This window comes from Peromyscus eremicus, chromosome 8a (assembly GCF_949786415.1).
Source record: "Peromyscus eremicus chromosome 8a, PerEre_H2_v1, whole genome shotgun sequence".
NCBI classification, from domain to species: domain Eukaryota; kingdom Metazoa; phylum Chordata; class Mammalia; order Rodentia; family Cricetidae; genus Peromyscus; species Peromyscus eremicus.
The window spans coordinates 66605746-66631425 of record NC_081423.1 but is presented as its reverse complement, the minus strand read 5'-3'; the positions used below and the strand labels follow the sequence as shown (position 1 = coordinate 66631425).

General features: G+C 43.0%; 1 protein-coding gene across 5 annotated transcripts in view; it reads right to left on the bottom strand.

The window, feature by feature from the left end:
• Positions 1-25680, bottom strand: part of Ap2b1 (adaptor related protein complex 2 subunit beta 1) — a 124543-nt gene that overhangs the window by 6000 nt on the left and 92863 nt on the right. For all 5 annotated transcript variants that reach the window (XM_059271350.1, XM_059271349.1, XM_059271353.1 and 2 more), the window contains 3 exons: positions 14192-14276; positions 13035-13121; positions 5502-5656 (listed from right to left, as the gene is read on the bottom strand). In XM_059271350.1, coding sequence (XP_059127333.1) covers positions 5502-5656; positions 13035-13121; positions 14192-14276 — 327 coding nt within the window. The remainder of the gene's footprint in view (positions 1-5501; positions 5657-13034; positions 13122-14191; positions 14277-25680) is intronic.

Below are 25680 nucleotides of genomic sequence, written 5' to 3'. Positions count from 1 at the left end.
CCTGTCTGAAGCCTGTCAGCCCCAGCACAGGATAACAGCTTGTTGATGTAGATGATATGAAAATGGTGGAGTGGGCTGGAAAGATGGCTCAGAGGTTAGGAGCACTGACTGCTCTTCCAGAGGTCCTGAGTTCAATTCCCAGCACCCACATGGTGGCTCACAACCATCTGTAATGAGATCTGGCGCCCTCTTCTGTATACATAATAAATAAACAAATCTTTAAAAAAAAAAAAAAAAAAAGAAAGAAAATGGTGGAGCTTTGAATATGAATACTAATTTCACCAAAACCTTTTAACCATATATTTGTTGGCATAAATACAAGTACTTCTAGAGCTTTAAAGGACAGGTGCTCATATCCATCAGACGCCATGTGGCCATCAGGTGCAGTTAATTCACTTTTGCCTTCTTCCACCACAGGTCTAAGATGTAGCTCTTGGCATCAGGGATGCTTTGGCAGAAGTGAGGCTTTGCTGTGGTGGTCTGAATGAAAATGGCCCCTACAGGCTCAAAGGGAGTGGCACTATTAGGAGGTGTGGCTTTGTGGAGGAAATCTGTCACGGGGATGGATTTTGGCATTCAAATGCTCAAGTCAGTGTCTCTCCTCCTACTGCCCATGGATCAGGATGTAGAACTATCAACTCTTTCTCCACCACGTCTGCCTGCATGCCGTCATGCTTCTCACCATGACGATAAAGGACTGAACCTCTGAAACTGTAAGCCAGCCCCAATGAAATATTTTCCTTTATAGGAGTTGCCATGGTCATGATGGTGTCTCTTCACAGCAGCAGAAACCCTAAACTAAGATACTTGTTCTCATCAAATCATTAACACCGGGTGTGGCAGCAGATCATGATGACTTCAGGATCTTTGGTAGCCTGAGGGAGGAAAAGACTAGCAATACATTTTTGTACCTTCAGGGATATTTTTTTTCTTCTGTGTATTCTTCTGTTTTAGGCATAATGTGTTACTTTTCCTTAAGGATCATCTCAATGTGGCGTTCGAGCTCATACATGGGTTAACCTCACCATGAGCTCTGCAGGAGGGTGACTGATCTTTGTGCTGTGTTCACCGGAAGTGCCAGGTGACCACACAATCCGAATCCACACCCTTCCTTATCCACTCTGCATCTTTAATATGCAACAAAAATTCGGCAATCCAACTCTGTGTCCAGCATACTCTGGTTTAGGCATACCTACCAACTCCATCACTGCAAGATGAAAAGACTCACACTCTTCTGTAAAGTGTTACCGTGAGGTATTTGGTGGCTTTTGGATCTGTGTGTGCTTTTGATGGCTTGAAAACTCCCAGGTGTTCTTAAAGTGAATGTGAAGGAGACCTGAATGTCTTGATTCCCATGCTTGTGTTTTCTGGGTCAAGTGAATAGAGATCATTTAAGATCTCCTTAGTTCACTCATGGGAAGAGCTCACTATATTACTTCCAATAGCTGTTTGTGAATCTACAAATATCTCTCTTTTTTTTTTTTTTTTTTTTTTTTGTTATTTGTTTTCAAGACAGGGCTTCTGTGTGTATCCCTGGCTGTCCTGGAACTCACTCTGTAGACCAACCTGGCCTTGAACTCACAGAGATCCACCTGCCTCCGTCTCTGAAGTGTTGGGATTGAAGGCAGTACCACCACCATCCAGCTTACAAATATCTCAAATTTTATAAGAATATAGAGGAAAAAATATCTTTCACTTCATGGTTTAAGAATCCATGGTTGATGCATAGAGTTGACTAGCAGATGATCACACAAAAAGCAAACTACTGGTACACATTAGCAACTAGTAGAAGCCAAGGATATTATGGAACATACAAAAAAAATAACCTCAAATATATTATATAAGGGTTCAGTGTAAGCAATAGGACCAGAATTTGGATTCTCATTACCCACATACATGCTGAGCGCTCATGCTTACCTGTCTGCAATACCAGTGTAAGCTGGACTAGTTGCACTGGTGAGCTCTGGGTTCCATTGGTGAGCTCTGGGTTCAATTGAGAGGCCCTGTCTTCAATGAGTAAGGCAAAGAGTGACAGAGGAAGACTCCCAATGTCAGACTCAGGCTTCCACACATATATACAAACACCTATATGTGCTGGTTTGAATAGTAATGGCCCCCTAGGCTCATATATTTGAATGTTTGGTCATTAGGGAGTGGCACTACTTGACAGGGATTAGGACATGTGGCCTTGATAGAGTAAGTGTGGCCTTGTTGGAGGAGGTGTGTCACTGGGGTTGGGCTTTGGAGTTTCAAATGTCCAAGTGTCTCTATTTCTCTTTCTGCTGCCTGTGGATCCAGATGTAGAACTCTCAGCTCCTTCTCCAGTACCATGTCTGCCTTGGGCTGCCATGTTTCCCGCCATGACAACAGACCAAACTTCTGAACTGTAAGCCAGACTCAGTTAAGTACTTTCCTTTAGAAGAGTTGCCGCGGTCATGTCGTCTCTTCACAGCAACAGAACACGACTGAGACACACAGGTGCCCTGACACACAAGAATAAACATGCACACACCACACACAGATGACATGTAAAAGAGAGGCTACGTGATGTATGATTTATTGTCCATAATACTCTTAAAATGACACAATCATTGTAGGACAACCAATGAGTGCCAAGGCTAGGGTTACATTCCAGCACCTGAGAGGCAGAGGCAGCTAATCTCTGAGTTTGAGGCCTGCCTGGCTTATATAGTGAATTCCAGATCAGTTAGGGCTATAAAGTGAAACTTTGTCTCAAAAACAAACAAACGACACCCCAACAACAACAACAAACACAGAAAAAACAAGTCACTCTTTTGCATCCCCAATGAGTATATATAATGTACAATCTCATTTATGTCTATAGTTATGTTAGTTATTTTCTAGTTTTCAAAGTATATTATGTGTAAGATATTATCAATACAAAAACTGAGCTAAAAGAAAAAGTCCCATTAAAAACCATGGAGTTCTCAATTATTTCAAAATAAAGTATGTTTTAAAGTGTTAGTTATATCTAAGAGAGTGAACAGCCCTTCTCAAACAATGTGCTTTAGCGGCTGTCAACAAACACCTGAACCTTAAATATCATTTGTCTATTTAAAAAAAAAAAAATCACATGCTTTGAACAAATCCTTTTTCCCCATTTCTGGTACCAGGGGTTGAACCTAGGTCCTATCCTCGCTGACAGGTGTTCTGCCATTGAGTGATATGCCTCAGCTCTGTTTTTCCTTTTTCCTTTGAGACAGACTGTCTCTGGGTTGCCCAGTCTGGCCTTGAATTTGTGATCTTCCTGCCTGAGCCTCTCACACAGCTGGGATCACAGGTCTGTACCACCAGGGTCTACTGTCACTGATTATTCTTAAAAATGTATATTTATTGGTGTGTGCATTTGCCACAGTACTTGTGGTGGTCAGAGGACAACTGGTGGGGGCTAGTTCTTGCCTTTCACCATGGAGGTCTAGGAACCGAACAGATTATCAAGCTTGGTGGCGACTGACTTCACCTACTGAGTCACCTCAGCTGCTCCTCACTGATGACTCGTAACCAGCTCTCTTGGTCTACAACCTGGGACTAATACACTTCTTTAATTTAGCCAAGATGGAACAATGTACACACTAAGGAAGGTGAGTTAAAAAGAAACATGCACACAGACTTTGAGCAAATGTCTAGAGAAGTAAATAAATGGAGCTATTTTACAAGCCCTGAATTGTATAGCAAGACCTTGACCTAGGAAGAGGACAGAAGGTTTTCTTGTCCTGGGTATTTAAGGTAAATGATAGGATAGATTATCACTCTGAAAAAGTAAGAGATGAGCCTGGCTTGGTGGCACATACCTTTAATCCCAGAACTCCCTTTAGTTTCAGTACTTGGGAGGCAGAGACAGGTAGATTTTTGTGAGTTTGAGGCCAGCCTGATCTATATAATGTATTCTAGGATAGCTAGGGCTACATTATGAGACCCTGTCTCATCTCAGAAAAACCTAAAACAAACAACAAAACGAAGCAGATAAGAGATAGTAGCAGAGATGGAAGGGAGGAGTATCTACCTCCCAGGGAACGCTCACAGATGCTCACTGGGAAAGCCCAAGTTGACAGGACTCAGCAGCAGGCACACACATGGCAGTCCAGCGCACACCAGGGAAACACTGAGAACGTCTGTCTGGGGTGGTACTATTCCTTTGATGTATGCTAGTATAAACAACAGCTGTCAACATGAAGGGATGGGTCAGGAGAATTACAGGCTCCCTGAGTCTCAGAACTAGTGAGTATTGAATCTCCTTCCCCATCACATCTTTCAAGACAGTCTAACAGGAGAGTAAGATATTTCCCTATCTCAAGGTTTGCTGCACTGCCTTTTCAGTGCAGATCACAAGCAGTCCCTACCTACCGGGAGGTCACATTTTACATCAGCACCAGAGCTCAGGGCTGCGGGACCAGTCTCTGCAGTTTGGCAAGGCAATGGTTTCTGCTGTAGAAGCCATCCCAGAACTTGACTTCAGTTCAGTGGGATACTGGAGGAGGTTCCTCCAGCTAAAGTGGAAGCCTGCAGGCTGGAAACTTCCCTCCAAGCTAAGGAAACCATGGTTAAGAATGATTTATTAGTGACCTGTTCAAATCATGCCTTTGAGATAGTAGTTGTGTCTAGGTCTAGACATTCTTAAGGCCAAGAACTCCAAAGGTCCAGTTTAAGTCAGCTAGGAAATTGCTTTGTGTGTGTGTGTGTGTGTGTGTGTGTGTGTGTGTGTGTGTCCATGTACAGAAGTCAGTGTGTTGGGCATCCTGTTCTATCCTTTCCATCACAGGTCTCTCACTGAACCTGGAGCTCACCATTTTGTGTGTGTACGTGCACTCACGTGTGAGCGTGTGAAGCTGGCTCGGCAGCAAGCTCCAGGGTTCCTCCTGGCTCCCCTTTGTGCAATGGTGAGTTTACAGCATGTGTGGTTATGCCCAGCTTTTATAGGGGCGCTGGGGACCTGAACCTGGGTCCTCATGTTTATACAGCAAGCACCTTTACTCACTAAGCCATCTCTCAGCTTCAGAAACATTCCTTCTTCTTTTTTTTTTTTTTTTTTTTTTTTGACAGGGTCTCACTATGAAGCTTAGGGTGGCCTTAAACTCACAGCAATCCACCTGCCTCTGACTACCTGAGTGATAGGATTAAAGGTGTGTACCATAATGCCCAGTTAGAAACACTCCTCTTAACAGCCTATTATAGTACCAAATTGATGCTGAGGAGGAAACATCACTATGTGTCAGGAAAGCCATAGGTTTGCAGAACTCTTTACTGTCAGAGGCAAATGCTCCACCCTCATCTACCCAGCACCATGCCTTTTGAATGTCAGGACCTACAGTGAGGAGAGGAGGTCTTCCCTGAAGGCAACTAAGGACTCCTTTACCGAATGCTTGTTTTGGGTATCTCAGGTCAGAAGTACTTCCTGTAGGTCTCTGTAGGGCAGTAAGAATAAATGTATGTGTTCTTACCTTCTTACTAATCTATCTTACACACTCTGGGAATGATCTTACCGTATAATTGGGGTTTCCTGGCTGGATCCGTAGCTCGGCCAAAATCCAAATGCCATTAGTAAGCTTCAGGGACTGGTACAGCATGTCTTGCCCTTCCACATTCCTCTTGGCAATCGTGTAAACATTGTTGTTTTGCAGCTTGCTGGAAACTGTGTCTAGAAATAGAGATCCAAAGCGTAAAGACTTCAGTAAAAATCTCAGACAGATGTATTTCCTTTTCTGACATTCTAGTGAGCCATCACATAGGCCTGGGTTCCCTGATGAATTCTATCACACACATTTCAGGGGGCTCTGCTAATACAGACAGGCAGAATGAAGGGCCTCTCTGTCACATTATCAGGCAGCAAACAGAATAAGGTGCATCGACACTGTTTAAGAGTTGCCTAAGGAGATTACACAATAGAAAGACTCAGGGTTTACTAAGACCAAACTAAGAACTAATGGCAATTACTTTTCTCATGGCTCTGACAACTTTCGCTGGCCACAGCAACCTAAGAAAGGAAGGTTTTTAGGTTCACAGCTCATCGTGGTGGGGAGTCCCGGCAGCAGGAGCCCGAGGCTGCTGGTCAACACCACATCCAGCCGCTGTCAGCAGAAGATGAATGCTAGTGTTCTCTTGCTTGCCCTTTTTATTCAGTCTAGGACTCCACCCCAAGGCATGGTGCCACACACACAGTTAGGGAGGATCTTCCCACTTCAATGAACTAATTCAGAGGCTAACCTAATTTAGATAATTGCTCACAGGTGTGTCGAGAGGCTTGCCTCCCAGGTGATGCTAGACCTTGTCAAATTCACAACATCAAGCATCACAATGGTAGACAGGTACAAATGCTCTGGGTGTGAGAGTCCTCACAGATCCTGCAGTGTGGATGTTACTGCTCCCCAACCAGGGGGTTCCACTGATGATTACTTGCACTTACCAAGTCACTGTTACTTCACTCTGAGCCACTTGGGCCTCAGTTTCCCAGGTTTAGAAAAGGGCAGAGCTGCACAAGTCTTTTCACCTTAGATTTAATAAACTGGATACTTAAATTTATTTTTAAGCAGGCAAATTAATTCTTTAGAAGCCAGAGAAAATCATGCTTTCAAAGAAACAGGGAAATGAAGTTCTTTAAACTAAAGACACCGAGGAGGACTAACGCTGTGTGAATGACCGCTTTTAGGTCCTCACACCCCAGGTACCACGAGGGCCATGCCTCTGCACTCACCAGCTCAGGGCAAGAGCAGGTTGGTGTGTGTTCTCGTGACTACAGCACAGAGACACAATGTTCTAGAATTAAAGGTCATTTTTCCATGTGAGATGTTAGAGTCAGAGACAGATAAACTTTTAAGAATAGAGAGGATATGCCAGGCGTGGCAGGCCATGCCTTTAATGCCAGCACTTGGGAGGCAGAGGCAGGAGGGATCTCTGAGTTCGAGGCTAGCCTGGTCTACAGAGTGAGTTCTAGAACAGGCAGGGCTACAAAGTGAAACTCTGTCTCAAAAAAAAAAAAAAAAAAAAAAGAGAGAGAGAGAGAGAGAGATGATACACACAGCTAATTTGTTAGCTGCTTGTTATGTTAACTTCAGATACAAACTCAAGTTACTCAGTCTAGTTCAGGAACTAAACTCTCTCACAAAAGGTCTGCTATATTCTGATGTGGTCTCCTGGAAAAAGAAGTATGGTGGCCCTCTACCCCAGTGAACGGTTAGATCTCAGCACAGGCAACCTCATGTTTTTACCATGGGCTTTTCTCAGCATCTGGACATGACAGGTACCCGTTGCCAGTATCTGTAAATATGTATTCGAATTTTGTATTGACTCAGGTGCTAAGATGCTACAGGGTTAAAGCATCTGCTTAGATGGAAGCTGCTTCTAGAGGCACTTCTCACTCTGATGTCAGGTAGCTCAGGGATGGCAGCACGAAGGCTTCATTCATTACATATTTTTATCAGTTATTACTTAACTTTTTGCCTTTTATTTATAAAGTTTTCACTAATATAAAAAAAAAGTAGTAACAACTTAAGAAATGACTTTAGGGTTTGGAGAGAAGGCTCAGTGGAGAAGAACACTATCTGCTCTACCAGGTGACCTGGATTCATCCCCAGCTCACAAATGTCTAGGACAGTGGTTCTCAACCTACCTAATGCTGCAACCCTTTAATAGAGTTCATGTTGTGGTGGCCCCAACCACAAAATTCTCTCTCTCTCTTTTTGACTTTCGAGTCAGGGTTTCTTTGTGTAGCCCTGGTTGTCCTAGAACTAGCTCTGTAGACCAGCTGGCCTCTAACTCAGAGATCTACCTGCATCTGCCTCCTGCGTGCTGAAATTAAACGCATGCACCACCATCGCCCGACCATTTATTTTGTTGCTACATCATAATTGTAATTTTGCTACTGTTATGAACTTTAATATAAATATCCGATAAGCAGGATATCTGATATGCCACTCCTATGAAAGGGTCATTCGACTCCCAAAGGGGTCGTGACCCACATGTTGAGAACAACTGGTCTAGGGCATCTGAGGTCACCAGGCATACATGTGGTGCAGACTTACATGCAGGCAAAACACCCATATCCATAAAAAAAAGAAAGAGAGAGAGAAGGAGGGAGGGAGGGAGAGAAGGAGGGAGGGAAGGGGCTTTATTCCAGCCAAAGTTTATCTCAGGGTAGTTCTATGCAATCCTGCTGGAGGAGGGAGCCTCAATAAACTCTGCAATCATCTAATAGTGGGGAGACAGCTCTTGCTGTCACTCTGGTTCCTACAGTGAAGTGCTCTTGCAACTTAATGGGTTGCTAAGCAACATTTCCAGCTGGAGTTTGGCTAATGCTTTTTGAAAGGACTGTCTTCAACACACAGGGACTTGCTTTAAGTTGCAAAAGCTTTTCCTAACTTTCAAGGTGCTTGCATATGTTCCAGAAAGGCAGGTGCCTTAGTTGAACAGTCTTGTTGCATAGGCCTACATTCATTTTATCCATGTATCGAGGCCCAGATGCCTGCAGACTTCTTGTGATCTCACCATTTGTATACAGATGACAGGGAAGGAACAGGGCCTTGCTCACGCTGAATGGATGGGTGTACTGTGACTTCTATCAGAAGGCTGAATGGAAGGAGGGTTCTATAACAAAGTACTTATGATCAACTTTTATATTTTTTTATCTATTTATTTAAACCATATTATTATTATTTAAGGTATGTGCTTGTTGGGGGGTTCATTATACACCCTAGGATGTGTAAGCCAGGCTGGCTTCCAGTTTGCAGTGATCTATTCCTGCCTCCCTAGTGCTGGGACTACAGATACAAGTCACCATACGCACTGATTTTTAAATTTAATTTTTGAAGTACAACACCCTGAATCCAGTGCCTTGCATACATCAGACAAGGACCTACCACTGGAGTCTTAGGTTTGAGCTTGAGGATTTAAGGACTGAAGGATATTTACTCTGCTAAGTGTACCCTATCATCAACCAAGGGTGGCAAATGCTGGTGACGCCCACCTCCACCTCCACCCAGAAGGCTGAGACAGGAAAAGATGTAGTGAGAGCCAGGTGTGAGGCAGCTTCCAGCCACACTGGAACAGACTTCTTAAAACATCACATTGGCTTTACACACTTGAACTACTGGCTTCCACAACAGAATCTGAACGTTGTGAGATTGCGAGAAGAGGGTGTAATGTCAACTGCTTCGGTGTCTACAAATGATTCTAGCTCAGGCACAAGATACTGAGATCTGTCCCAAAGCAGGGTACGGTCAAATATGATTGGACTCTTGCTTCAAGATGTGATTTCTTCTTGTTCATTTTCTTCCTTCCACAGATCTGGCTCTGTGGGTCTGGGTGGTTGGGCTCTTGGAAGGTGTGGGTGTGGTCTTCCTTCTCTCAGCTTTCTTCTTTTTAGCTAAGGTCACACTTGTCAACATAAGAATAAAGAAGGAATACAAAGTAGATGGTGGAAATCTGCATTTGAGCCCCTTTGGGGAATTGATTATTAGTAAATTCAAAACTGTTCATCTGAAAAGGACGTTTCAGAAAAAGACAGCTGAAAATGACTGGAAAAATCATTTGGGGGAAAAAAACTACAGTTAAGTTTCCTTTTTTGAAATGTTCCAAAGTATGGGAAAGCCACAATAAAACAGAAATCTAACTCATTCTCACACAGTGCCCATGCCTAAAGAAATAGCTCTTTTTACACGGTGCCAGACAACTGAAGATATGTACCAGGTGTTTGAGCTTTCCTGAGTATAGTAAACAAGTAAAAACAGGCTTGCAAAACACATGTACTCCTTTTTAGATATGGATGGAAATGTACCTTCCTCTTGGGCACTTAAGGTAGTGTCTCAAGATATATAATAATCCCAAATGTAGCTAAAAGGTAAATATGGCTAGGCAGTGGTAGCACATGCCTTTAATCTCAGCACTCAGGAGGCAGAGGCAGGCAGACCTCTGTGAGTTCGAAGACAGCCTGGTCTATAGGACAGTTAGGGGTACATAGTGAGAACAGTGAGACCCTGTCTCAAACGAAAGAAAGAAAGAAAGAAAGAAAGAAAGAAAGAAAGAAAGAAAGAAAGAAAGAAAGAAAGAAAGAAAAAGAAAGAAAGAAAGAAAAGAAAAGAAAAAAAGGGGGAAAAAGACACCTGTAGAGATGTTTGCTGTTTGGAAACAGGAGTCTTGTCCATTAGTGCCTTTTTAACCTAAAACTTTCTAGTATTTACAGCAAATAGCAATACCATCAACACCCACACCACAGACATCTTTATTAAGGTCTGATTACTAAGACTCACGGAGGGTTTCTTTCTTCTCTAGAAAGAGATCAGAGAACAAACAGAAAAAAAGCTCACTGCTAAGTTGGTGAGTCCTTTAAGGCTGTGACTTCCTGTAGCCCAGAGTGTTCGTTCCATCTGTCAAATGTCTTTGCTAGCACAGAAGATCTATTTTAAGTGTTGGTGCTATTGTGATTAGGGAAGATCAGCTGGAAAGGATGGTATTTTTAGCTCTCAGCTAGACATAGGGTGTTGAATCAGAAGGCACAAAACCTGCAAAGGCTCCTGTTAATAGAGTCCTCAAGACTGGGAAGAAATGTAAAGGCCAAGGCATTCCATACTTCAGGGTGGAGACAAGGAAGAGTAAGAAGGGATTAGCTGAAGAAAGTGGTCTTGCAAGATTAGCAGTGATTCCGAATGGGGGATGGTCTTGGGCAGCTGGAGAAGACAAACTGGCTGTTTTCCTTTATGCTCCACGTGCCCCACAGCGTGTGTCACCAGGAAACTGGTTCAATAGCATTTGGAACACATACACAGAAGGACTGGCGTGAGGCCATGGCGGTTTTCAAAACCGAGTCTGTTGTGAGGACTACATCAGAAGAAACGGCCTCCCTGAGAGAAAGGCCACATGCTTCGGTGCAGTATGTATTCTTTTCTTTCTAGTATTTCAGCAGGCCAGATTAAAGTCCTTGGTTAATCAAATTCCCCATGCAAATACCTGCCCTTTTCCCACAGGACCCCTAAAACCAAAACTGCTTCCTAATTACTCTGGCTAGTTCCTGCTCTCTGTAGGGAAGGACCCGTGGCATTCCACCAGATATTAACAACAAGCACCGGTGATCTGCAGTTCTACAAGAAAATAGCATTCCCTTAACACCGAGTCAGACAGGTTCTTCTAGTGTAGGCCTTATCAGAGCTTTCAGTGTGTGAATACAAAGGCATTCCACATGCTGCATTTCCTAACTTTAATCCCTAAAGGGAAACTTCCCCACCTTTTATTAAGGGACAGATGTGCTCAGGTATACAATGTTGGACCAGCTGCCACAGGGTGGTGGTTAACCCAGAGCCAAGTCTCTGCGGCATGGAGTGCAGAGACTGAGTCTCAATGGGGCACACTCTGGGTTTTGCCACCAGCACCATGGAATCTCTAGCGAAGGCTTCCTATTTCCTGAGAAATAGTCCCTTCTGTGGAAAGCTGCTGTGCTCACCAAATTTGGTTCACTGTACCTGACCAGTGAATTTCAGTCAGCTACCTAAAACCCACAAAACAAAACAGTAAGAGTCTCTCCTTAAACCCCTCTCCAGGGGCAGAGGAGATTTGAGGTAACCCTTATCACAGCCAAGCTCTGTCTGAAGTGTCTATGTTGAAAGGATGCCAGGTTGTCTTTTATGTCTGAGGCTTCAAGCAGGTATTTAGCCTCCAGAATGTCTCTGAGGCCAGACTGGATCAGCACATTTGAGAGCCAGCACAGGAAGATGCTGATAATATCTGGATTTCAAAAGCCCTGCACACAAAGATCTGTCTGAACACAGAAGAGAAATACAACAACCTAAAATTCAAACCGGAAAGTTGGAATGACAGGCAGTGAGAGCTTTTTCTTCTTTCTGTGCTGTATACGCCCCCTTTCTCCACTGCTCTGCTCCAACAGCAATGGAGAATGGCAGGATGCTGAGAACCTGAGGAGGACCACCACTGTACAGAGGAGGAAGGTGCTGAGCAGGAGGGGAAGGAAGGCTGCCACAACAGCCAGTATTCGGAACAGCAACCATTTCAGTGAACAAAGCCCCAGGGATGGACAGCTGTTGTCTCTCTCCTCTTGGATTACCTCTTTTTGTATTTTACTATAGCAACAAAATTAACTACAAGAGGGTTTAGGGATTAACGGTGATTGAAAAGGTTATTATCATTATATGAAAGTTGACAAAAGGGAGAACAGTAAAGGTTACCAGCTAGGCTTTAATCAACCGTGATACATGCTTTATTTATAAATAGAATTCTAAATACAGGCTCTCAGATAGTTTCCTCCAATGCCAAACACTGATCCGAAAGATGAAACAGTCTTTCAATTCTGAGGAGTGTGGCTATCCTCAAGTACCACTCTAATTATTTGATGCTGAGGATATTTAAGTAACATGATTGACATTTATTTATGCTACTGAAGGACTAGTGGAGTACATGGGCCAGTTATATGGTTCATGATTTGTTTCTTTCATATTTTTCTACATTTTGCAGTGCTTAGAGAGAGCAAACCTAGAGACTTCTGTAAGTTAGGGCTAGTGTCTTTCTTTTAAATATAGTAGCTCTTATAGCTTGTAATTTAATGCCTTACATCATAATATCCTGGTTCCGTCCTTTTTGGAAGAGAAGGTCTCACTGTATAGTGCTGGCTGGTCTGGGACTCACTATGTACACATCCAGGCTGACTTTGAACTCCCAAAGAGTTCAGCCTGCCTCTGACTCAAGTGCTGGAATTAAAGACATGCACTACCATGCCTGGACATATTGCTCGTGTGTATGTGTGTGTGTTTTTAAAAAGAGATGGGGTCATTATGTAGCCCAGACTGGCCTGGAATTTGTAATCCTCTTGTCTCAGCCTCCTGAGTTCTTGGATTAGAGGTGTGTGCCACCATGTCTGGGTAACATGCCAAGTATTTAAGAGATTTGCAAAGTAATATATTTAACATATAACCCACCAGAATCATGTTAAATGTAGAAAGAGGTGGAGACAGGAAAAAAAAATTTAAACATCTAACTCCACTTACTAAGAGGAAAATAAATCAAGAGTTATTACTTACCAGCATTTAAATGGCATTCCTTAATCTGAAACTGAAGCTCATTTTCATTGGGAATATCCTTCCAAGTTGCAAGGAAGACCTGACGCTCTGTATGGGGAAGGGGAGAAGGGTGGGTTATGTCAGTATTCTATTTCCTGATGCTTCCACCAATTTTCCTTTGGCATGCTAGGAGCAGGTTGGATTGGAGCAAAATTTTTGATATGTAAAGGTACTGTATACTGGGCCCTTATTGACTGAACTAATATACACTGGAAAAAAGTTTGCATTTAAGAGTTTAGTTTTGAGCCGGGCAGTGGTGGTGCACGCCTTTAATCCCAGCACTCGGGAGGCAGAGGCAGGCAGATCTCTGTGAGTTCGAGGCCAGCCTGGTCTCCGAAGCGAGTTCCAGGAAAGGCACAAAGCTACACAGAGAAACCCTGTCTTGAAAAACCAAAAAAAAAAAAAAAAAAAAAAAAAAAAGTTTAGTTTTGGTTTTTCGTATTCCTACTTGTGTGATTTTGGGCACATCTTGTGCCCTTTCTTTTTTCCAGACAGGGTTTCTCTGTGTAGCCAGCCCTGGCTGTCCTGGAACTCCCTCTGTAGCCCAGGCTGGTCATAAACTCAGAGATCCACCTTTCTCTGCTTCTGAGTGCTAGGATTAAAGGGGTGCGCCACCACACCCAGCTGGATGGTGGTTTCTTAAGTAAGGAAAGGGAAAAGCTAATAGTTACCTTGGGGTAGGACAGGAAACTAATGGTTTATTACCAATTACTGAATTCTTATCTTAGTATGAACTCAGTGTTGACTCAGTGCTAATTTACATACTAATTCATTAAAAAATGACTTTTTGCAAAGGTAGAAACCAAAACAGAGAGGCCGAGCATCTTATCACAATCACACAGATAATAATCGGCAAAGACTGAGTTCACAGCTGTCCCCAACCCTCTCACCTGAGTGTGGAGTAGCTGGATCAGTCATGTAAGTGGCTCTGGGATTTGGGATGGCAGAGTAAGAACAGTGACTGACAAATGACCAATGATCAATTATTTATTAGGGCTTTAGAATATCCTAATCCCATTTTAAAATTTCAAAATGGTCTGTACTTCTAGGGCTATGTTATGCTTGCCATTCAGACGATGGCCAAAGGTATATTTAGCAGGACAGGAGGACACACTTACCCATTTTGCCATCTTCTACAAAAAGCACATTGAGTGGGATGAGGCAACTGAAGTAGAAGACATCAATATTGTTTTTAACAGCCACCTGGCAGGAAAGCGAAATGGAAAGATGTGGATATCAATAAGGAGCCGGGTAGGAGGAAGAGAACAGGTGTGTGTCTAGAAATCTACTTCCTATTTCAGTCAGTGCAGGCCTCCGGATCAACACACACCAGTCCATCTCTGCAAAGCACATCCATCCTCACTCACTGACACATAACTGTGATCACCTGTAGGCAATCTTTCTTCAGGACTGTCTATAGTATACCCTCTAGACCAGTGGTTCTCAACCTTTGGGTCACAACCCCTTTGGGGATCAAATGACCCTTTCACAGGGACTGTCTTTCAGACATCCTACACATCAGATACTTAATTATGACTCATAACTAGCAAAATTACAGTTTTGAAGTAGCAATGAAATCATTTCATGGCTGGGGGTCACCATAACATGAGGAACTGTATTAAAGGGTTCAGCATTAGAAGGGTTGAGAACCACTGCTCTAGACAAAGAATAATCTCTGCAATTGTGTCTTTTCAACTTTAAAAAACCACTCTAAAATTCCCTGAGTGTGTGTGCGCACATGGACACATGTGCAGATGAATGTGCAGAGGTCAGAGGGCAATCTCTGGGTGTCATACTAAAACCACTATCTACCTGCTTTGACACAGGATCTTCCACTGGCCTAGAGCTCACCAATTAGTCCAGGCTGGCCTAGGGATCCTCCTGTCTCTGCCTTTGCCATGCACTTACCACAACACCTTGAGTTTCTATAGAGGTTCTGAGGATGGAATTCAGTCTTCCTACTAAACCATCCTCCAGCCCTCTTTCCGGTGATATTTCTATTCTTCTTTATAACTATTCTAAACAAGGTAGGTACCATTCCCTTTCTTGTTTTATAGATAAGGAAACTAAAAGGAAAAGGGACAACCAGGGTCAGGTCATAAAGACTGTCAAACCTGTCTGATTTCCAGTTCAGTCTTGATTATGTTTTTTTCCTTCACAAAAGCTAGAGGCCACAGTGCCTCAGAACTTTTCCCAGAGATGGGTTTGATAAAACCTATTTCTCAGGTCCTACCATCAAAAAGCATATTGGGCTCAAGCGCTGGTAAACTTGATGGTTATGAGGAAAAGCCTTCAAGCAGGGCAGTGAGTGTCTTCTTACAACTTCTGGACTACGGTTTACTCTGGTGTGCGCATGCTGCTCTAAGTAAGCCGCTGCAGGCACTTTATTTGGGGCCTACCACTAGTGTACTCGAGGGGACAGGCTGACTCCTGGCTGCAGCTGGTTCTGGAGCATGTGAGGTGGGAAGAGAGAGGGGCTGCTCTAAGACACTGCCTCCCACAGCTTGCTCCCGCCAGAGACTTCCTCCCCATGTTCCTCTGAGCAAGAGCTATGATCGCTAACAAAGCCTATTTCTTTCTCATTTTGCTCTTAAAGAGTTGAAGAAATTGGTTGTGGTAGCTCACACCTAAACTCCCTACACCCAGGAGGCTGATGCAGGAGGACTGCTAAACATTCAAGCCAGCCTGCGCTACAGAGACCCTGTCTCAAAACACCAAATCAAATACACAAATAAGAAAGTAAAGCTAAAAAGTGCTTATCTAGCACCATTATTCTTCCTCTCCTCTTTTCCATATTTTAATGAAAATTTTTTTCATATAATGTATTTTATTTTCCCCTTTCCCCAACTCCTCCTAACCTCCCTACCCACCCAACTTTGTTCTTTCTCTCTCTCTCTCAAAAAAAAGAAAGAAAGAAAGAAAAAAAAAAACAAGAAAAAAAAAAAACCAAGGAAGAAACAAAAAAAAAAAAAAACAATAAAAATCCAAGAAACACAAAAACAAAAATCAAAACAAAACAGGCAAAGGACCAATTAGTCAAAAACAACAAAACAAAGCAAAATGAAACAAAAATACCAGAGTTACATGTCCGCTGAGTACTCCTGGGTATGGGCCTGCTCTAGACTGGCTAATCTATCTAACAACACTCCACTGAAGAAAACTGATTTTCCCTTTGTAGATAACCTCTTGGTTAGGAATGGAACTCCGTGTCCACTTTCCCCTGAGTGCTGGGACCCCATCTGGCTTGAACTGTGCAGGTGTTGTGCATGCTGCCACAGTCACTGTGAGTTCGTACGTTCATCAGTCCTGCTGTCTGGAGAACACTGTTTGCCTGGACTCATCCTTCACTTTTGGATCTCACAATTTTTCTGCTTCCTCTTCCCCATGGATCCCTCATCCTTGAGAGGAGGAGGGGAAGGATATCCCGTTTAGGACTGGGTGCTCTGAAGTCTCTCACTCTCTGCACATTGTCTAGTTGTGGGTCTGTGTTAACTCCCATCCGCTGCAAGAAGAAGCTTCTCTGATGTGGGTTGATTAAGGCACTGACCCATTCACCCTCCCTTCTTTTCTACCTAAACTACACACCCACCTCTTCATCAAAACTGTGGCTAGTTTCCTTTCTGAAATGCGCAGTCCTTGCCTTTCTTACCAACTCATCTTCTGAACTTAACTAGCCCTCTGCTTCCTCCTCCATCATTATGTGGTATGCCTCCTTGACAGTTTTCTCTGATCTCTCAGAATTCCTTCAATTCCTTTCTTGGTAAGCTGTGCTTCTAACCTTCTAATTTCCACACACAGAAGTTCCTGACCTATACCACACAGCCTGATTCTCACAGAGACCGAGCCTGGTAGGTTAGAGCAGGGTAACTAGTGTCAGGAAAGAGACCATAAAGTACTCTCTAGTGCACTGAAGCACCACTTTCAGAGGCTTAAGCCGGCTGTGGGCTTCTGGAAGAGAGCTATGCTCAAATTCACCTGATTCTCAGCAGAAGAATTAGAGAAAAGGAAACTCTTTCTTCAAATTAGGGCCTCAAGAAGATCTTGAGACAGTGCCTGGCTCTGTAAAGGGCATTTTGGAGTGAAAACTGGGGAAATGGTCACATGAGGGTTTCATGAATACTAATAACTATCATTACTATCATCCTTGAATATAAAGCATTCAGATCTCACAATGTGCCAGTTTAAAGATTTATGGGTGTTCACTATACTCCAAGCACTTGTGATAAAACTAAAAATAGAGAAAATATAATGCTTATCTCCCCAGGGGATAGTGGTTCTTAAGCAAAGGCTTTTAACAGAACCATTTTGACAGGTTTTTCACAATAGGCACTAGGGATCTACTCTATGTGAAAGAATTACAACCTCTACCTCTGGAAACAGCATCTAGAAAGAATTAATTTACAGCAGTGCTTTCTAAGATGGCTGAGTGAGTCCATGAACATTTGTCTTGAGATTGCTATTCCAGTCACAGCTCAACAGCAATGGAAGGCCATGAGAAGTCCCTTGAGGTCAGCAGGCTAAACCAACTGATTACTGTCTAGACCTCATAAACAGTTCAAAGCCAGGAACCCTCCACCACTCTGTGACACAATTACAGGGTTCTCAAAATGTCTGCTCTAGAATAATTCTGTGAAGCAGATACTCTAAGCGAAGACAGCAGACAGTGCTGGCAGTCTTGGGGGTCGGAACAACTGATTTTCAATTCTGACACCTGCTTGCTGTGTGACTCCAGGGCAAACAGTATCTAGATTAATTTCCTGTGCACATCACTCACGGGGCTGTCATAAAGAGTTGTTCACACTTGTTAAGAACACAGAATGTTATCTAACTCTTCAGCACAATGGGGAATGCATGACAATAAAAAACAAAACAAAACAAAAAAAAAACAATGCTTTCACTATCTCCACCTCCTGTTTCAATTTTTATGGAGGTTTTTTATAATTAAGAATAACCACATTGGATTCTCAGAGATTTTTTTTAGTATTACTACCATGCTACACAGGGATCAGAGAGTTTTAAAAAGCTTACTGGCAAACTGCTTAGGCTAACCAAGATCCTACTGTGGCTTGGTAAGAGACCATCTTTTAGGAGTAACTGCCCAGGTTACTTGCTGGGGAAATGTTTTAATCTCTTTCATATTAGCTTTCAAAACTCTGTATTTTGCAGTTTTCCCACTTTTACCATTGGGGAGAACTGCATTCATTTCAGGAAGCAATGTTCCCATGGACCTGCCTCTTGTCTACCTTTCCAAGCTACCTCCTTCACTTCAGAAAATCCAAATCACTTCTTGTTCCCGGGAAACTATAGCTCCACATTTTTACATGCTGTTCCTTCCATCTGATACGTTCTTGTTCTTAAGCTTTGTCTAACTTATCCAACTGTAAGACTCGGTTCAGCCTTACATTTTTAGAAAGCTCTAAGCCCCCTCACAGTGCCCAGTGTACCCACTATTACAGTGCAGAATATATGCTCATTGACATAGGGCCACTGCCGACACAGCGTGCTGAGAGTGCAGGGGCATCTCTCGTTTACCAGTCCACTGCCTGGTTCAACCAGTATCTGTTGGCTGAAATTGAGGGAAGGACGTTACACAAGTGGACTGATGCGCTGGTTTGTTCCACTTGTTTCCCTCCCTTAAGATCTCAGGAACACAGACTCTCGATGAAGCTCAGGGTTAGAGGGGAGATGATGGTGGTAGTTTCAGTTTGAGATTAGAGCCTATGCATTATCTAGCACTTTAAGGTAGTAGACTGCACCCCAAAGAATGCTAGATATGCCAGGCAGTGGTGGTGCATGCCTTTAATCCCAGCATCTGGGAGGCAGAGGCAGAAAGACCTCTGTGGATCTGAGATCAGCCTGGTCTATCGAATGAGTTCCAGGCCAGCCCAGGATATAGTGAGTCCCTGTCTGAAAAAAACTAGAAACCAACCAAACAAACAAAAAAAGCAAGCTGGATGCTCCATGGAAATGCCAACCATTCTTTGAGTAAACAGAACCCGTTCCCCTCTTTGAGATAATCCCATGTATATGGATGTTTCACTTGCATACATGTCTGCTGTGGGATGTCTTTCTGTATGCTGTGAATATGTGTTGCTTTGACTGGTTGATAAATAAAGATGCATTGGTCTATGGCAGGGCAGGATGAAGCCAGGCGCGAAAATCCAAAGAAGACAGTGAAAGGAGAAAGGAGAGGCAGGGGAGACGCCATCCCACCATCCAGGGAACAGCATGTAATGGCACACAGGTAAAGTCATGGAACACATGGCGACATATTGATTAATAGAAATGGGCCGAGTTTAGTTATAAGAGCTAGCTAGCAAGAAGCTTGAGCCATAGGCCATGGCCATACAGTTCGTAATTAATATAAGCCTCTGTACGTTTATTTGGATCTGAGCAGCTGCAGGACCAGGCGGGACACAGAAAAACTTCCAGCTACACATGTCTGTGCATCATGTGAATGTCTGGTGTCTGCAGAAGTCAGAGGAGTGAGTCAGAGTGCCTGGAACTGGAGTTTCAAATGGCTGTGGATCACAACATGAGTGTTGGGAACTGAACCCTTCAAGAGAACAAGTACTCTTAACTGCTAAGCCTTGCCTCTTATTTTTCTTTAGGATGCTAGACATTAAATAGGGCCTTCCACATGCTAGGCAAGTACTTTAAGACTGAGCTACACCCGGGCCTTCATTGTTTTAAAGACAGGATTTTGTTGTGTGGCTCAGGCTGGGTCTGAACTCCTGATCCCTACCTCTGACCCATGGAGAGACAGGCATAAACCATTACCACTTAAAACAAAAACGTTTTTATAAGATAGTGGGTCTAATTATGTAGCCCACGCTAGCCTGGAGCTTGCTATGTCTTCTCACCTCTGCCTCTCAAGTGCTAGGATCACTATTGAGTCTGCCTTCCTGCTACCATTGCTTTTAAGGATAATTTAAACTATTATGTATGTATGTGTGTCTGTGTGTGATTTTGTGCACATTTGCATGGGTGCTCACGGTGGCCAGAGGCATCGATTCCCTAGAACTAGAGTCACAGGAGCTTGTGAGCCACCTGACATGGATGCTGGGAATCAAACGTGGGTCTTCTGGAAGAGCAGACTGCACTCTTCACCACTGAGCTCTCTCCAGCCCCAGCCTTCATTTCAAACTCAATAAATGGAATGCAGAGAACCTTTTAGCATCTTCCTATTTCTGCACTTGTCTCCACTCATTCAGCCTCCCCAGTTTATTCTCAATGCAGTAGTCAGAAGGGCTTTAAAACGTAGGTTGGTTGGCAAGTACTTCTCTGCTCAAACTTTCAATAGCTTTCCATCTCATTCAGAATACAACTGCCTAGAGTCTGGTCCCCATTCACCCTCTGATGGCTCCCCCTTGCAGTTCCAGACACAGGGTCTGTTCTTTGCACACAGCCCACATCTTCCAACTTTGTGCTTTTGCACTTGCTGTTTCTCCTGTGGAATACACTTCTGGAAGAGCAGACTGATCTTCCAGTAAGACATCTGCATGGCTTACTAATTCCTCAGGGCTCTGCTGAATCACAGTTGATCTTCTCAGGCAGGTGGGTCTTTCTGGATCATGTATTATCATAGTAACATATCATCCCCCTCCAATCCCAGGAGCCACATCTAGATCCTTGTTTTAGCTTATATTTTCATTGTTCTCTTTCCTGTCCCACATGCTTTTCATTTTTCTTTTTAACATTCATTTGTTGGCTTGATTGTACCCCTTGCAGCAAAACATGAATTATAGGAAGGAATTTTTGTCTTTTGTTTACTCCAGGATTCTCAGTACCCACATGAATGTGGGACAGGTGCTATGTAAGAATCCGGCGTGGTAGCATATGCCTTTAATTTAAGCACGTGGGAGGTGGAGACAGGTGGATCTCTGTAAGTTCAAGGCCAGCCTAGACAAAGAGTTCCAGGACTGTTACAAAGGGAAACCCTGTCTCGAAAAACAATACAGAAATATATGTATAATGTATGTATGTATAAAAATATGAAAATGTTTATTTATATTTCATATTAAAAATATATAAAGTATCCAGACATATGGAGCATGCCTGTAATCCCACTCCCCAAGAGGTAAGAGCAGGAGGATCAGAGGCAGGAGGTCAGCTTGGGCTACAGAGCAAGGCCATGCCTTAAAAAAAAAAAAAAAACAAACAAACAAACAAACAAACAAAAAAAAAAAAAACCACAAGAAGCAAAACAGAATATCACTGTGCAGCTCATAAATAGTAGTTTTTAATATCCATTTCACCTGTATAAATGCACATGATATAAAATATATTTCTTACTGTAAACTGCAGTTAAAAAGAGCATAAAACTCACAATATTCACATTCCCAATAAAAAATGGTTTAAAAAAAAATGAGTTCAGTGAGCAAAGAAACAGAATGCCCACTTCAGCTATGGTTTCAAGACTGCCCAAAGCAGGCCACAGATGGTACATGGAGAGGCTTGCCTTCCTCTGGTATATATGCCATATGCAACATGTGGTCATAACAGTATGAACCTGCTTCCTTCTCGGGGATATCAACAGGAAAAACAAATAGAAATGATTATTATAAGGCACTCTGAAACACAAAAGTAAGCTAAAAATGCTTAATAACCATAATAATGTTTTTTAAAGGTACTTTCAGGGGCTGCTGGGGAAAGAGTAGCCTGTCAGCTTCAGCCTGTACCCAGCAATTACGTTCTTTCCATAGTACAGGAGGCTGGCTGCAGTAGCTGCAGCCTCTTTATGATGGCACAGCTGGAGACGAGCAGCCTAAATTAATATTCTAACTGTGTGCTCGTGTATTTAAAAGTACTATAAAAAGGTCTGAAATGAACTCAGTCTGAACTCTGGCAAATGAGGCCTCTTACGCGACACCTCTCACCACAGGTGACCAAAGGAGGCACCACCACAACAGAAGCCAGTCGAGCTGGACAGGGCTCACCTTTGAGATTATCTCATTTACTCTTCATGACGTCACATGTGACCTTTCCAAGTCTCTGAAGAGTATTTTTTCTTTTTATTCCTTTTTCTCCATTTAGCTTTTGGAAAGATTATTTGCAGAATGGTCCAAGTTAGGACCAAGTAGTGACGCCAACCATCTCCAGTTCTCTGAGGAATGATGATTCAGATGTGTTTTTAAAGTACCACACAACCTAGTCAACAGATCCCAGGGGAATGGCTCCGAGAGACAGGTGTTTAGGCACAGATTCTGAGTGTGATATATGTCATCTGAGACTCAAGCAGAAATGGCCTTTTCTGCTAGCTGCACGTATTCAATTGACCTGCAACTTTCTTTATTCCTAGTCAATGCCAAAAATGTCTTCTACCTTAAGTTGCAATGTTGCCTTCCATTTCAAGGCCTGTTGCTCAATGAATTATGGGGGGCTCCTCAGGGAACCCTGAAAAAGCAGAGCTATCTGCAATGTCTGACAATATCTGGATGCTATCAAAATATAGCAGAAATGCTCATGAAATTCTCATAGAAAAGGTCAATGTATTTATTTTCTGTCACATGCTAATTAATCTTTAATTCAATGATGAGCTGTAAACAACCCTCTTTCCATATTCTTTCTTTGACCATCCAATAGGTCAGGATTCATGTGAGTTGAGTGGCGCTCAGACGTACCAATTTGCTGAGTATCCTAGTTAAAGGCTATATTGTTGATTTTTGGGAGACGCTGGGTATTATTCCCTGCCAAGAGGATGGTGAATGGGAACCCTATGCAGGGAAAGTATGTCAGCTTCCTTTCCTCATAGACACAGCGGTTCCAGGTTCCTAGGTGAAAGCCCCATGGGCAACAACATGCACTTCAGCACCTGTAGCTTTGACAGAAACCAAAGCTTTCAACACCCCCACCCCACGACTCCTAAAACTCCAAATCCTCAAGTAGGACAAATTATGAGCCAATCTCTTTTGTAGGCCTTGTTTTAAGAGGAGGTAAAACAGAACCATGACTCATGTAATCTTCATTCTGTCATAATAGCTACTTAATCTATTCTCAAAAAACCTCTCAAGTCATTTAGACCATGGACTAGAATGTATATAGATTAAATTCCAAAACACCAAAGAGTAGACTAAGGTTGTAAAGTAGATAGATAGACTCTGGTTTCAATGAGAGATTCAACTGATAGAAATCTGACTTGGGCAGAGGTATACAAGAATGAATTCAAGGCTGTCTATAGGAGAAGCCCAAAGCACTGCAGCATCAGAACTACTTAAGTTTTGCAAAGCATAAAGATTTGTCTTTAATTGTTACTAATGTGTATATGTGCACATGCATACAGGTGCCTGGAGGGCCTGGAAAAGGGTGCTAGATCCCCTGGAGCTGGAGTTACAGGTGGTTATGAGGCTCCTGGTGTGGGTGTTAGGAACCGAACTGGCTCCCTGAAGGAGCAGAGCAAGCAGTACTAATCACTGAGCCATCTTTCCACCCAAGTTCTGCAACTCTTACTGCAATTTAAACCAGATCCAAGCGGCCTACCTATAGTCATTACGGAAGCTCTCTGAACTTCAGAGAACAGGCTAAACTCATACCCGCAAGGTCCCGATACAATCCTTAGTATGATAACAGCCAGGTGACAACTCATTTCCAAAGTCAAGTTCAGCTTAGAAATTCCCATTTCTGTACCTCTTGTCTCTTAATTTATAATCACATCTATTTCTACCAATGTAAACTTTTGGATTGCATGCAAAGAAAACCTGGAACAGAATTTTTTTCTTTTAAAAACAAATGCTAGACTATTTGATTGTTATCTTTAGAAACTGTTTTCTTTTGCAGCCCTAACTGACCTGGAACTCACTATGTACATCAGATTGGCTACAAACTCATGGTGATCCATCTCCTCTGCCTCCTGAATGTGTGTGCCACTATGCTTGACTCGGAAATCTTTAAAAGCAAATCAAATCCTTAAAGTAAATAAATGAATGACCAGATAAAATGAACCACCAAGTCCTTTTAATTTTATTTGATTTCAGAGCTGGGGTCTAAATAAGTAGTCCAGGGTAGCCTCTTAATGGTCCTCTTGCTACAGCCTCTGAGTGCTGGAATTATAGACATGAGTGACCATGCCCAGTTTACTTTTTTTTTTGTTTTGTTTTTCGAGACAGGGTTTCTCTGTGTAGTTTTGGTGCCTGTCCTGGATCTCACTCTGGAGACCAGGCCCAGTTTACCTTTTCTATTCAAGTTCCCCCACCTCTCCGTCTATGTGTTTCTCTCACATACATCTTTTCATTTATCGGGGTTATAAAAAGGCAAGCAAGCTGCCTTCTAGTCTCAGTGCAAACATCTTGCTCAGCTATATTTCCCGTCAGCGGTCTAAATGATTTTGCTTTCCCCAAGGCATTTTGAGAGCATCCTTGAACTTTTTCATTGACCTTGAGCTTGAGCTTCCAAATTTACCCTAGAAATACCAATAAAAGGAGTCTTGGACTCTTAGGACACAGGTGGGTAATTTAGGGTTGGCAGTTTGTTTTATTCTTAAGAAGTACAGGCATAGGTTAGTGACAAAGAAATTTTCCACATGTTAGAAGAAAATGACCTATTTGTCTCCTCATCTCCAGTCTCAGGATACACTGCATATGCCTTGAAGCAGCAGCTCCTTCCCACAGAAACGAATCTGTGAATTGTTGATCTGAAATTAAATTTAGGCTGGGGACTGGCCCCACCTAAGAAAAAGCTCAGACCCTAAGCAACAGCAGGCAGATGTTATAGTGAGGGATACCCTGCTTAGAGGAAGAGCTGGTCTTGCTGGGTATTGTTTAAGAACTAGAGGAATCTGAGGTTTCTAAATGGAAAAAAGGCTTATCCAATAACAAACATTTACTGTCCACTTACTGTGTTGTTTGGCAGTGTTCTACGCACTGAGGTATTGGGAATGGGGGGTGGGTGGGCAGTAACTGCTGCTTTTCAACAGTTTGCTCTAGTCAGAGTGGAGAAGGTAGGAAAAGTGAAAAAATGTATTTAAAATGTGGTAAGTAGCATAGGAAGAAAAAAGGGTTAAGAGGGGCTGGGGGAGGGGTGGAGTGAGACCTTACTTAAAAGATACTGTTTTAGCAGAGGTGTTGCAGAATATTTGTGTACACTGTGTGAAGATGTGTCACTGTGACTGGTTTAATAAAGAGCCGAATGGCCAATAGCTAGGCAGGAGAGAATAGGTGGGATTTCCTGGGAGAGAGAGAAAGCTGGGAAGAAGAGAGGCTCGTGATTTCGCCAGCAGACTTGGAGCAGGTCAGATATGCCGCACTAAGAAGAGACATGTGGCAAAGCATAGATTAAGTAATTAAGTTATAAGAGCTATTCAGGAAAAGACCTAAGCTAAGGCCCAGCTTTCATAATGAATAAGTCTCCCAGTCATTATCTGCAGGCTGGTGGTCCAAAGACAGTCTGACAAGAAAGTATGCTGCAGAGGCCCTGCATGGAGTAAATAAGTCATGCAGACAGAATTGGGAGGGCACACTCCAGATAGGAAAACGGTCAATTTACAGGCTTCAAGGCAGCCGTGGACCTACTGCCAGCCCTTCAGCAGAGAAAGGGGCGGAGAAACAGATGGAGTCAACAAGGTAAGAGGACATGGTTAGGACACATAAGGCCCTGAAGCCTGCTGTCAGGA